General features: G+C 33.2%; 1 protein-coding gene across 1 annotated transcript in view; it reads right to left on the reverse strand.

Moving 5' to 3' along the window:
• TRDN (triadin) overlaps positions 1–12,625 on the reverse strand; it is a 394,176-nt gene that overhangs the window by 123,873 nt on the left and 257,678 nt on the right. Inside the window, exons 20-21 of the mRNA XM_023254312.2 lie at positions 12,105–12,152; positions 1,868–1,915 (exon numbers count right to left, since the gene is read on the reverse strand). Coding sequence (XP_023110080.2) covers positions 1,868–1,915; positions 12,105–12,152 — 96 coding nt within the window. The remainder of the gene's footprint in view (positions 1–1,867; positions 1,916–12,104; positions 12,153–12,625) is intronic.

The following is a 12,625-nucleotide window of genomic DNA, read 5'->3' on the forward strand; positions in this document are numbered from 1 at the left end:
CATAGACATATCATCTCAAAAATATGCAATTTACCCAAATATTCTATTTCTTATGGTATTTATAGTTGAACTATATGAAGCTATTGCTTTACGATATTTAAATTGAAATGATTTACTAAGTCAATATAAAAAGAGCCATTGAAAGAACCTCATTTTTTATACAAACTAAAAGCCTAAGATTTTATATGATAAAAGGTATCTTTCATAAAAAATGAATTATAAAATTATCTGAAGAAGTAAGTTCACATTTCTAAGAACCAATTCTAGTCTCCTACCTACCTGAGGAAACATTATAGAATTAATGAAACTGACACCAACATGCAGGTAAGAAAAATAAACAATCTGTGTTTAAATCACTTATTTTTTTTGTACAAGTACTAGTGTTGGGCATTTTACACTGTTGTCAGTCTTCTCTTAATATGCTTTGGCTTTAAAAGCAAAGCTACAAATGCCAAAGATGAGCAATGAACACCTTTATACTAGAAGAAAAAAAAACTATGAAACAGTTAAATTGACACTGTTTGATAGTTTATCTCACCTGTCGTAAAGTTGATTTGATAAGGAAATATGCTCATGTAAGGACTGTGCAATTATCTAGGAATTTATCATTTTTCATATCTTTTCCCATGTTTTCTTGTTTGAGCTCTACATCTTGTTGAATAGGCAGGTCAGATAGAAGTCATTCCGTTTTTGTTTTTGTTTTTTCCCCCAGAAGAAATTTAGGCTCAGGGCCTTCCTTGCCTAAGTGAACGAGTTAAAACTGGATGTCGTACCATTCCTCTACTTTCTTTGTCAGAGATGGAAATATCCACATCAAATGAAGTTGATAGAAACATTCTGTCGAATTCTAAAATTTCAGGAAGTCTCCAGAAGCCAAAACTCATTTGAAAACTTTTCAATATAATTGTAATCTGATTTTGTTTTGAAAAGCCCAAGGAAATAAATATTTGACCAATCATTTAACTTAGTTGAATTCGTAAGTTTAACTTACTTCTCTGAAATGTGAGATATTAAAGGATTTTTTTGATCTGTTCATATCAAAAATGCTACATTTTTGATAATAGGAACTTAATTACTCCCAAATTTCAGAGGAAAAATTATGTTGATTTCAGTCTTGACAAAAGTATTACTAGTTCTGTTTTATTACAATAACTAGTAAATATGATAGATGAAAAAACAAACAGTGGGGGAATCATAAATAAAATTATTAGCACGCTAAGCTCTAACAGAAGGCCCAACATCACTTTAAATGTTTTCACTCTACTCTTGCATTTCTATCAAGCAAATTTTGGAGTGATATATGTACTATATAGCTGCATAAATAAAAATAAAATGCATTACTTATAACATTATGATTTTTAATATTAAAATTTCAGACCTCTTGGGAGAATCACTTGCTGAAGTCACAATATAAGCTCAAATAATTTAGTTTTGTTTTTTCCCCTTTAAGTGTTACATACTATTTTGTAGATGTTGTTTTTGCATCAATTGAATTGTGCCGTCTTTATTCTTTAAACTATGATCAGTAAGGTGGTGGTAAAAGCACAAAGCAAACAGAAAAATGTCTACCAGTTACCCCAGATCATTTCCTTGTTCCCAATCATCTTCAGCATTTCCCCTGATATAATTAAGAAGTCTGTGGAGTTTTCCTGCTCTGAACTTATACTCAAAGTTTAGTTATACAAAAGAACAAAAACCCAGATTGCTGCCTCACATCCTCCCTGAAACAGAAAAGCATGCAAGGACAGTGATAGAGAGCAATAGATAGAACGGTTATTGTCTTCCTCCTGTCTGAATCCAGTGCTTTCCTCCTCATGTTGTTGTCTTTCTAAAGAAGATAATGTCAACCTCCTTCATTTTTTTTTACCTTGCTCCACTGTCTTGGTTGTTTTCTCTTCCTTCTTTCCAGGTACAGCTGCAAGGCAGAGATAAGGTTTAAATAAAAGTTCCAGATGGAAATGCTGCTTCTGCTCAAAAATGCATTTTGTAACTCATTCGTTGCCAGCTCTTTCTTCTAAACAAGCTATTTTAGAGTTTTTCAACTTTTCTCATCTCTCTATAAACCAATTGAAACCGATTTCAAATTGAATGTTAAAGAATTAAAGGAAAAAAATAATTTCTTGGCTTCTGACTAGTTTTTCCATACCCCTTTCTACTTTCTCCTTTTATACTCTACTTTGATAAACAAGCTCTACAAGGAATTCTACTTGACAGGACTATGATTAATCGATTTACAATCCAGGTTATTGCTGGAGTCATTCAGAGTCTTGAAAATGTCAACTAGATGCAGTTTTAAACTCAAGCTTAACTTAATCAACTGAAAGGACAGTGTAGTCATGCTTGAGATTCATTTAAATGTTAAATAAAGTTGTCCAAAATCACAGGTAACCAAAAGAGAAATAAGATGCTGTTTATCCTGAACTGCTTTCTTTAAGATTTATTGCTTTCAGTGGACTACTCACTGTCTACCTATTTATACATCAAAACACTAGAAATTATTCACTCAAAATCAGTATACCCCACTGAAATAATTGATTCAAGTAAGGATCTTCAGAGGATACTAGCAGCTGTTTGATGAAGATGAGTGAGGGGACTGAATATTGCCATCACACCCAAGTATCGCCCCACAGAGCTGCACGGAGAAAAATGCAACTTTGAAATGAAGCAATGTGGTTGTCACCAACACAACCACTGATAAAACTTAGAACCATTCATTCATAATGGGACATCCGGACATTCTGACTTCTTAATGATATGCAGTGTCAGGCACTCTGAAGTGTTCTTGCCAAAGCATCCAACTAGTCAACTGGAATCCAGTTAAGCCAAAGATTTAGCTTTCAGTTTAATCAAATACAGTATATAAAATATATATATTGAATAACATTCTGAAGAAATAATCAAAGCAATCAAAAATGTCTACAGTGTAACTGGCCATGATCTTTTCAACAAAAATGTCATGAACCAGAGAAGGGGGGGTAACATAACTTTTTTTTACAGAAACTTGCTAAATTTACTCATTAGTCATAATAGTTTAGTTGTAGACCTTTTTGATTGTTTCAAGTAGATAATAATTTCATCAGTAAGTAATGAGTTTTATTCATTACTTTTCTATTCTTGTACATATTATTTCGTTTCCTCACCTTATTTCACTGGCTAAAATATCTATACAATATGTAATAGAAGTGGTAATAACAGACATCCTTGTGTTGTTCTAATTCTCAGTTGGAAATCTTTCCGTTTTTCTCCATTGAGTATGATATTTGCCAATGGTTTGTAGATATCTTATCAGATTAAGGAAGTTTCTTTCTACTCTAGGGACGAATTATATCAAATGCATTTACTATGATGAATGTAATTTCCCTTTATTCTATTAATCTGGTTAATTACATTCATTTTTTTTAAAGATTGTATTCCCAAAACAAAACCAACTTTAAGACATTTTATCCTTCATGCATATTTTCAGACTTGATCTGCTAATATTTTGTTTAGGCCTATGCTTCTATGTTCACAAAGAAGGTAGCTTGCATGTTTCTTTTTTAGTTCTTGTCAGGTTTTAGCACCAAGGTTATTCTAGCTCCATAAAATAAGTGAATGTTTTCTCTTTTTAGATTCCTGGAAGGTTTAGTGTAAGATTAGTGTCAATTTTTCCTTAAATTCTTGAAAGAATTCACCAGTGAAGCTATCTGACTAGAAATTTCTTTGGAGAAGAAGTATTAATTATGGATTCAAAATATGAATCCGTATTTATGGATTTGAATTATGGATTCAAATATGGATTATGGATTCAAAATATGAGTCCATTTATTGGAAAATGTTCTTATTTTTAATTTTCTGTAGGATCTGTAATGATGCCTATTTTTAATTTTCTGATATTGATGTTTGGTGCTTTCTCTTTTTTTCCTAAATAAGTTTTCATAACAGTCTATCAGCTTTGTTAGGTTTTATGGAGACTCTAACTTTGACTGTTTTGGTTTCCCTATTGTACTACTTAATTTACTACTTCATTAGCCTTTATTATTACATTTTTTAATTTCTTTTCCTTCAGCTTTCTTTGGGTTTAATTTTCTGTATTAAAAAATTATTGGCTTTCTGGATATTCAATTTTCAGATTTTTTACTTTTCTAATGAGTATTGTTTAAGTGCATAAGTTTTACCCTAACACTGTTTAACTGCATCCCAAGTTTCAATGTAATGCTTTTGTCATACATTAGATCAACATATATCCAAAATTTACTGTCATTTTTTTCTTTGATACATGGGATATTTAGAAACGTACTGCTTGCATTTATTACAGTATCTAGCATTGTTCCTAATATAACAAGTGATTAATATATTTTTGCTTAGCAATTAAATGTGCTAATTGACAAACAATATGTCTTAATACGAAATGTCTTGCATTGATAGGGAAAATCGGTAAGCTTTGGTATTAGTGGTTTTCTAGGAATAGGACTGATTTTAGGTGTAGCCAATAAGATGTGAAGAAAGAGGAGCATAAAATCCTTAGGTATGCATAGAGGAAAGTGAACAAATTAATCTGAAGCAGAGGTTTCCCCAAAGTAGATATGGAATAATCCAAAAATAGAAGATAGGGCCAATTATAGAAGGCCTTGAATTCCAAACTAGAGTCAGAATTTACTTTATTTACATAAAGGAGCTAGTAAAATGTGTGGTACATTAGTGGAAATGAAACACTGATAATTTGTAATTATAATAAAGCCCATGGGTATATAGTCTTATTCATAATTATTTTGTTCAGAAGACTCATTATAAATATTGTATAGCAAATATGTAGTTTTCAGCTTATTTTATTTTAATCCTTTGAAAAGTAAATATCTCTAAGTAAACAATTTGTGATTTACACAAAAAGAACAAGTTTTCTTTCCAATGATGGGTTCTACATTCATATTAAATAAAGGAGGATAGTCCCCTTTATAGCAGTTTTTTGTTACTCAGAAAAGGTCACTGAAAATATTGATTATCTGTACAGAAAATAACACATTTTGCATGAAATGATGATCCTTTCACTTCTACCTCTGATGTAAGATTCATCAAGCCTAATCCTATGGAGAGTAAACTTTAGAAATAAATAGCTCATCTAAGTAAGTGGATTTTCTAACTTCCTGGAATCAAAAGAAGACCTTAATCAATTTCTTTTTCTGTGCTACAGGGTACCTGAAATCTCCTTTGGTCCTGAGAGAAAGGTTTTACTTTCTACATTTGGAAGGGTTTACTTTAGGGTGAAAAGATTTATATCGCACTTCTTCAGAAATCCCAACTAATATAAAGGAAATAAAGCAACTAACACTCTTAGAAAGTAATGCCTGAATTAGGAATAGTCCTGAGCTAAACTATGAGATGGAGAAGTTACTTTCCTGTAGCTGCAGGCTTTTACTTCATTATTCTCCCCTTCAATTTCCTTCAGGGATCCACTTCTCCAGTACAATTTAATCTCTCCTTTCTTGACCTTAATCACTCTTAAGGCTCTGATGTGTTCCCATTAGCAGTAAGGGCTTGTACATAGGCAATGAAGCTTACTTGGAGATGGGATATATTAGAATCCTGGTAAAAAAGTGAGGAGTGGTGGAAAAGTATTTATAGTTTGAAAAGTCCCCCACATGACATTTATACATTACTTCAGGGATGTAGACCTACAGACTTAGCATAATAAACTATTATTTTTAAGGATATAAGAATGCAATGTTATCTGCCCAAGGGTTGATCAAATTTTAAAGGTAGTGCATAGAGATGTCACTCACTGAAACAACGGAACAAATCATTAATTGTGGAACAAAAAGTCTTACATCTTGGGTACAAAGGTCCTTGGATATATGTTATAGTGGAGAGACAGGAAAGAGAGGCTTCTCATCAATTCTCAAATGATGCTAACTAATTAATGTATTCACAAGACCATCCTTTCCTCTACCATGTTTCCTGAATTTTACATCATATTCCTGAATTTGGAATTATGAGCAATATGGTATTTGTTGTAGCATTCAAAGCAGGGAATACCTGAAAATGAAGTTGAGAAGGAATATAAGGGTCAGATCTTGAGGGATTTATGTCATTTTAACAAGGTTGGGCTTTATTTCATGGTCAACTTGGAAAAAGACAGTTTTAAATTGAATGACTTGTTCAGTTTTATAACTTTAATAACTTACTATGACTATGGGGAAATTCTGGTAAAATGAATATTAGTGAAATAAAAATAAAGAGCCTAAGGGCAGTAGTGAGTTCATTACAGTGGTTCAAGCAAGAGATAGTGAAGGCTTAAATTAAGATGAAAGTCACAGTTATGAATAGGAGGAAATACGTTCAAGAAATATTAAGGAGATAAAATCAGCAGCACTTGGAGATTAATCAGATGAGGTAAAGAAAGATAAAAAATCACCCCCTGTTTTCCAGTGAAGTGAAGAGAGATTGTATTTTCACCAATGATAATGAAAAGCAAGTTGGGAAGGAGATACGAGGAATTTAGTTTAAAACAGGTTATATTTGAAGGTGTTTGTTGGACATTTGAACATATAAGTTTGAAATTTGAGGGAAAAAACCTTTTCACAGAGAAGTCCTGAAGTGGCAACATACAACTGGGAATCTTCAGGATATAGGGCAGAATTTCAACCTTGAAAGTGGACATATCTCACAAAGAGACAATATAAAATGAAAAGTTCAGAGGATTAATAATGGAATCTGGGAACATCAATAATTGAAGGGTCAGCAAAGAAAAAAGAAACACAAGTCACAAATAAAGGTCAGAGGATATGGGGGAGAACCAGGAGGCTATGTTCTCATGATAAGCCAACAAAAGAGAAGCTTAGAGAAGAGATAAAATGGTAAATAAAACTGAGAAGCCTATTATGTGAGTGCCGAATGGCTCCTTTGGTTTAGCAATGATAAAATCATCAGCATTATCCAGAACATCAGTGGCACAGTAGAGACAGAAGCCTCATCCTTGCGGGAGCTCAGAAGGGGTGCTAGCATTCCAGTGTCTAGAAGAATGGATAAAATGTGGAGGAGACAAAATGGCAGAGAGGGAAATATTAACCAAGAAAGGAGTTTTGAAATTGAGAATACTATTTCCAAAACAAAATCAATAATGGGAAAGATTATGATACCACAGAAATGCATGGGTGACTGATTAAAGGGGACACAACTGGAGAAGCTCGTCTTGACAAGAACAATAAACACTTTACCTCTGAGATTAAAGGAGAGATGGCTCTAAATTAAACAAGAACACCAAGCTACTAACCTATTTCTCCTTTTATTCCAAGCCATTTTCTTCAGCATGATTGCCTGTATGTTTCATTACCTCTTCCCTCAATTTGTCCTTCTTTAGCTTTCAAGTGTGCCATTCCCCTAAAAATGTGTTTATTTTATTTTATTCTATTTTATTATTATTTTCTATTTCAAGAGAGAGAGCACACATGAGTGGGTGAGAGGGGTAGAGGGAAGGGGAGACAGACAGAGAGAGATAGAGAACCTTAGGCAGGCTCCACTCTCAGGATGGAGTCCAACACAGGGCTCAATCCCACAGCTTTGGGATCATGATCTGAGCCAAAATCAAGAGTCAGATGCTCAACTGACTGAACCATCCAGGTGCCCCAAAAATTCTATTTTAAAAATCAATAATTATCTGCTTGGCAATGACTTGGTGACCTCCACCTTGTCACTAAAATGGTTTATTCTCCTGTGGTGACTATGACATTATACATAATTACATCTATTTGTCTTTAACCTCATCTTTCTAGTCACTTTTTTCTGTCCTTTTTTTTCTTTGACTTTCCTTGCCCTCCTTCCTCCAAATGTCAATGTTCCCTAACACTCCACACCAGCCCTGTTCTCGCTCTAGGCCGTCTCTTCCTGACAAGCTCATGGACTCTTAACTGTTTCCACCAGTAATCCCATGCAGAAGACACCCACCTCTATATCTACAGTCTTGCAATTGTCTGAAATTCTAGTTTTATATTTGGAACCACCTATGGGAAGTCACTTGCATGTGCTGCCAGCACTTTAATATGTCTAAAATAAATCTTGCCTTCCCTCCCCAAACTACTTCTCATCTTCCTTCTTAATTTTTATAAGAATATCAATAATATTCTTCTAGCACCCAGTCTGAAAACTTATTGTCATTAAATCATTTCTTTTTTCCCTCCCAAAGCTAGTAAGTTGTCAAATTCTATTAATATCCATCCTTTGCAATCTCATAATTAATACCAGTTCTTAATACATGTCACCTACATTATTGCATCCTATCTACCCTATCTCCTCCTAAAGCAAATGTCTGAATGTTATTCCTAAACTTAAAATTTTCATTAACTCCATGTTGCTCATGGAATAGAGTCCAATTTTAAAATAAGGCCTCTTTATAGCATTATTAGCCCAGGCTGTATTAATTCATGCCATATCTGTAGCTCTCTTGCCATTCCTCATATACATCCTGAAATTTCCCACCTCTGCCTTGTTATTTTACCTGTACCCAGGTTACCCTTCGAACTAATGATTACATTACAAAATTCTATCTGTTATTTAAGACTTAACTCTAAAGTCATCTTAGGTAGTAAATCTTTGCTTTACCCCAGGTACAAATCATTTTTAAACTCCTATGGAAATCTATCTGTATTTATTTCTTACACTGTTGGCTTTAAACCATAAACTATAATTACGTAGAAAACTTTTATGTGATAGCAAAAAATGAGGTTTAAACAACTTAAATTCCTATTTTTCAGTATTTTAAGTTGTTCAATAACAAGATTAACATCTACATTTTCCCTTAATTCTGTATACAGTGTGTAAACCATAAATATGTGTCAAATGAAAGTAAAAATGATTTGAATACTGCAAAACAAATTTAAGTTGGTAAGATGATATATTGATGACCATATATATATATATATATATATATATATATATATCCCCAAAGAAAATATGACTTAAAATCTGGCTTAAGATCAAACAATTTATACTAGATATATAAATTGGCACATTGCAATTAATTTAAAAGAAGTTTTTTAACTGTGAAAATTTTAAAACAATTGCAAAATTAGTAATTTCCACCTAACATTGCATATACAGTTCCTAGTTCAAACCTCAATGCAGAAAAACAATTTCCAAAGTTTTGAAAACAAAAATAACCCCTACATAATTTTCTTATTCTACTTATTTTTGAAAAGACTACAAGTTGAACATCTTGTAAAATATGCTAACTGTTGTGGAGATTAGGGGCTAAATCCATGATGAAACAGTATCTATTGTTTTGTGTGGCTGATTGTCAGTGAGGGTGTAGGGGACAGAAAAACTAGTTGATAAATGAATGAAGTATATGTTGACTTCTATTTTTTGTAAGTTGTTAAATTGGAAAAGCATTACTTGAATTTCCATTTATTTATGACAGCTTTGGAAGGATCACTTGCTTCTGCTGTGCTGTGGTTGCAGTCAAACCCAATGTGCAGGATCATATTTAAGTTAAGAATTGAGGCATGAGACCTAAGATTTACTAGAAGCAAAGTAATTGGTGCCAATAGTTTATTTTCATAAAAAGATTAGTTCTTTTTTTTCATTTCACTCTAAGTCTAGCAATCAGGTCTACTTAACCCCAACCAAAATGTTTGGCCATACTATACACTCAGGGACCATTTTTGGTTGAAGTTCCCAGTGAGTTAACAAAGTGATGGTTCAGTCTCAGTTAAGTATCTTTGTTCACTCCAATTTGATCTGATTGAGCTCAAACTATGTGTGTTTGTATTTCTATCCTAAATATCCAGGCTCCAAGTAATTGAGAGTCTGTGCAGGGCTCAACCTCCAAGTAGTTGAATCTTTCCTTGTTTTTTTTAGTTTATTTTTTAGTTTTTTAAACATTTTTATTTATTTTTCAGAGACAGAAAGAGAGCATGAGAGGAGAAAGGGAAGAGAGAGAGGGAGACACAGAATCCGAACTGGGGTCTAGGCTCTCAGCTGTCAGCAGAGAGCCTGACATGGGGCTTGAACCTATCACCTGTGAAATGATGACCTGAGCCGAAGTTGGACATTTAACTGACTGAGCCACCCAGGTGCCTCAAATCTTCTCTTCTTAACTCTGTCTCCAGGCTGCCTTTCATAATGAGGAATTTCCTAAGGCTCTATATTTGAAATCTAATTCCTAATGAAACCCAAATACCGGTACTTGGACATCCCATTAGCCTCACTCTTGGCTACCAATTCTGAACCACAACTTTGCCTTGCTTTTCTTCTTGCTTTTAACACATATCCATATGCTGGTGTCATATTCACTTCCTGGACCCATGTACACTTGTACCCTTCCCTATATTAATGACTTTTCCTGAATCTATAGACCTTCAGCCTTTTCATGATACCATGGCATCATCCTTTCTGAAACAAGCAAGTATTACCCACATTCCACTTAATGCCAACAAGGAAAACTGATTTGAAAATAAGACACCACAAAAGAATGAGATACATTAAAGTGACTTCGATGATTTATGACTCTATCGCTTAGGACACATTGATACTGAGCTAAATTTACTTCAATCACTTATCAAGAATAGTTTAGGTTATTAGAAAAAGATATAATTAGGAAACATTTTATTCCTATGTGTGGTAAATTTAGAATAATAAATAGAACTGTATTTAAGAGAAGGCATCCATTAATTTCAGTAACTCTAGCTTCTAATTATTACTTTACAAAAATTTGTATCTTTTCTTAAAGTATTCTTTATCTAATTTTTGTCTTAGACATACATATGTATACTAATTTATACATTAATTTATATATTAATTAAATATAGTAATTTATATTATGGTTTATTAACTAATATACAAATGTATATTATATTAATTTATATCCATGTATTCATTTATATTCATATATAATATATATTTATATTCACATATATAATATTATACATATATAAATTACTTGGTATTGAGAATGTGGATATGTGTTATTTACATTTTATGTCTTCCTAGAGTGCTGATATATATTCTCTTTATAAAGCATATGCAATGGAGAGTTTTTTAGGAGTAAAAGGTGATGTTGTTTTAGGGAAGTATGTGTGAAATGGTATGTGTGTAGGTTTGTGTGTGTGCGTGTGTGTGTGAGTGTATGTTAAGTATAAGGTTGTTAAATTGTCTCTTGAGATACTTCTGAAAACATTGGATATATTGCTGACTTCATTTCTATTTGTAAAGAAGAATCACAAATTGTAGAATTGTTCCAGATTATTTTGAATAGGGAATATGTAAAACTTTTCATCATGATGATTACTTTTAATGTATATTACTGTTTTAAACATGTTATTTAGGGGCACCTGGGTGGCTCAGTCGGTTAAGCAGCCGACTTCAGCTCAGGTCATGATCTCGCAGTCCGTGAGTTCAAGCCCCGCGTCGGGCACTGTGCTGACAGCTCAGAGCCTGGAGCCTGTTTCAGATTCTGTCTCCCTCTCTCTGACCCTCCCCCATTCATTCTCTGTCTCTCTCTGTCTCAAAAATAAATAAACATTAAAAAAAAATAAAAATAAACATGTTATTTAAATGTCTCCTAAAAGGCATCAAAATTCATATATGTATGCCTCTGATTAGATATGACAAGAGAAATAACTTTGAAAACTTAAATCCCTACCTTCCCAATATTTTTTAGAGCAAAATATCCCCAAGTGAGCATTTCAATTTAATATTTTCTAATTTAATATTATGCAAGCACAAAGTGAACATTGTTCACATAAGCTCTACTAGTCCATATTTCGTTTGTTCAAGCCCTGTCTTCCTAAGGCAGTATATTGAACTTGAATACTCTCCAGATGATTGGGATCCTGTTCAGCTTGAATAGCAGCATTTCTTCATTTTCTGAAAACAACTTGCAACTGGACTATAATTACTCATTTTAGTTTATGACCTTAAAGAAGTGAAACCATTGGCACTAGAACACTGAACACAAAAGCCTTGTTAACATGGATACCATAAATCTTATGCAAAGTGGGTTTGTTTCTGTGTCAATGAAATAGCAAAATCAATAAATTAGACCTCTTTTATAAGCACCGAACAATACATTAAGTTAGGAACCTTAGCAGAAATAAGCTATAGCCATGACATCTTTTTCTTCAAGCTGCATTTACCTTTTTTAGTTGAGGCAGCACCAGCCTCTTCTTTGGCTCGTTCAGTTTCTGCAAATTCAGATATTAAAGAATGAGAAATGGATATCAGAGATGCCAGGTCGATATCTTATGGTATTGTAAGTCAGACAAGACTAAAAGTGCCCAAAAGATAAAATATGTGTGGTGCCTGTGAGCAAAGCAAGCAGCAAAGAAGAGCCACTCTATAAAGTACTTACATATTTTTAAAGTAATGAACTCTCTTATCTCTCCCACATACTGCTCTGCCGTATTAAATTTTAATGCCTATGTAAGTAGTGGCCATAAAACAAGGTGGCTTATTTCACAAAATACACTGGAATACTATTTAGTTTATATTCAAATGTAAAATGACGTATGAGTTGTGTGGAAGAGGACTTTTTCGCTTAGCCTTTAATTATGGGGATGGCAAGCAGTATTTGATCTCAATCAATTAGCTCTATATTATAAAAGATTAGCTGTAATATTATGGAAAATTCCATTTGAATATTGCTTGGAGAGAGAGA

Source organism: Felis catus, chromosome B2 (genome assembly GCF_018350175.1).
Source record: "Felis catus isolate Fca126 chromosome B2, F.catus_Fca126_mat1.0, whole genome shotgun sequence".
Classification (NCBI taxonomy): domain Eukaryota; kingdom Metazoa; phylum Chordata; class Mammalia; order Carnivora; family Felidae; genus Felis; species Felis catus.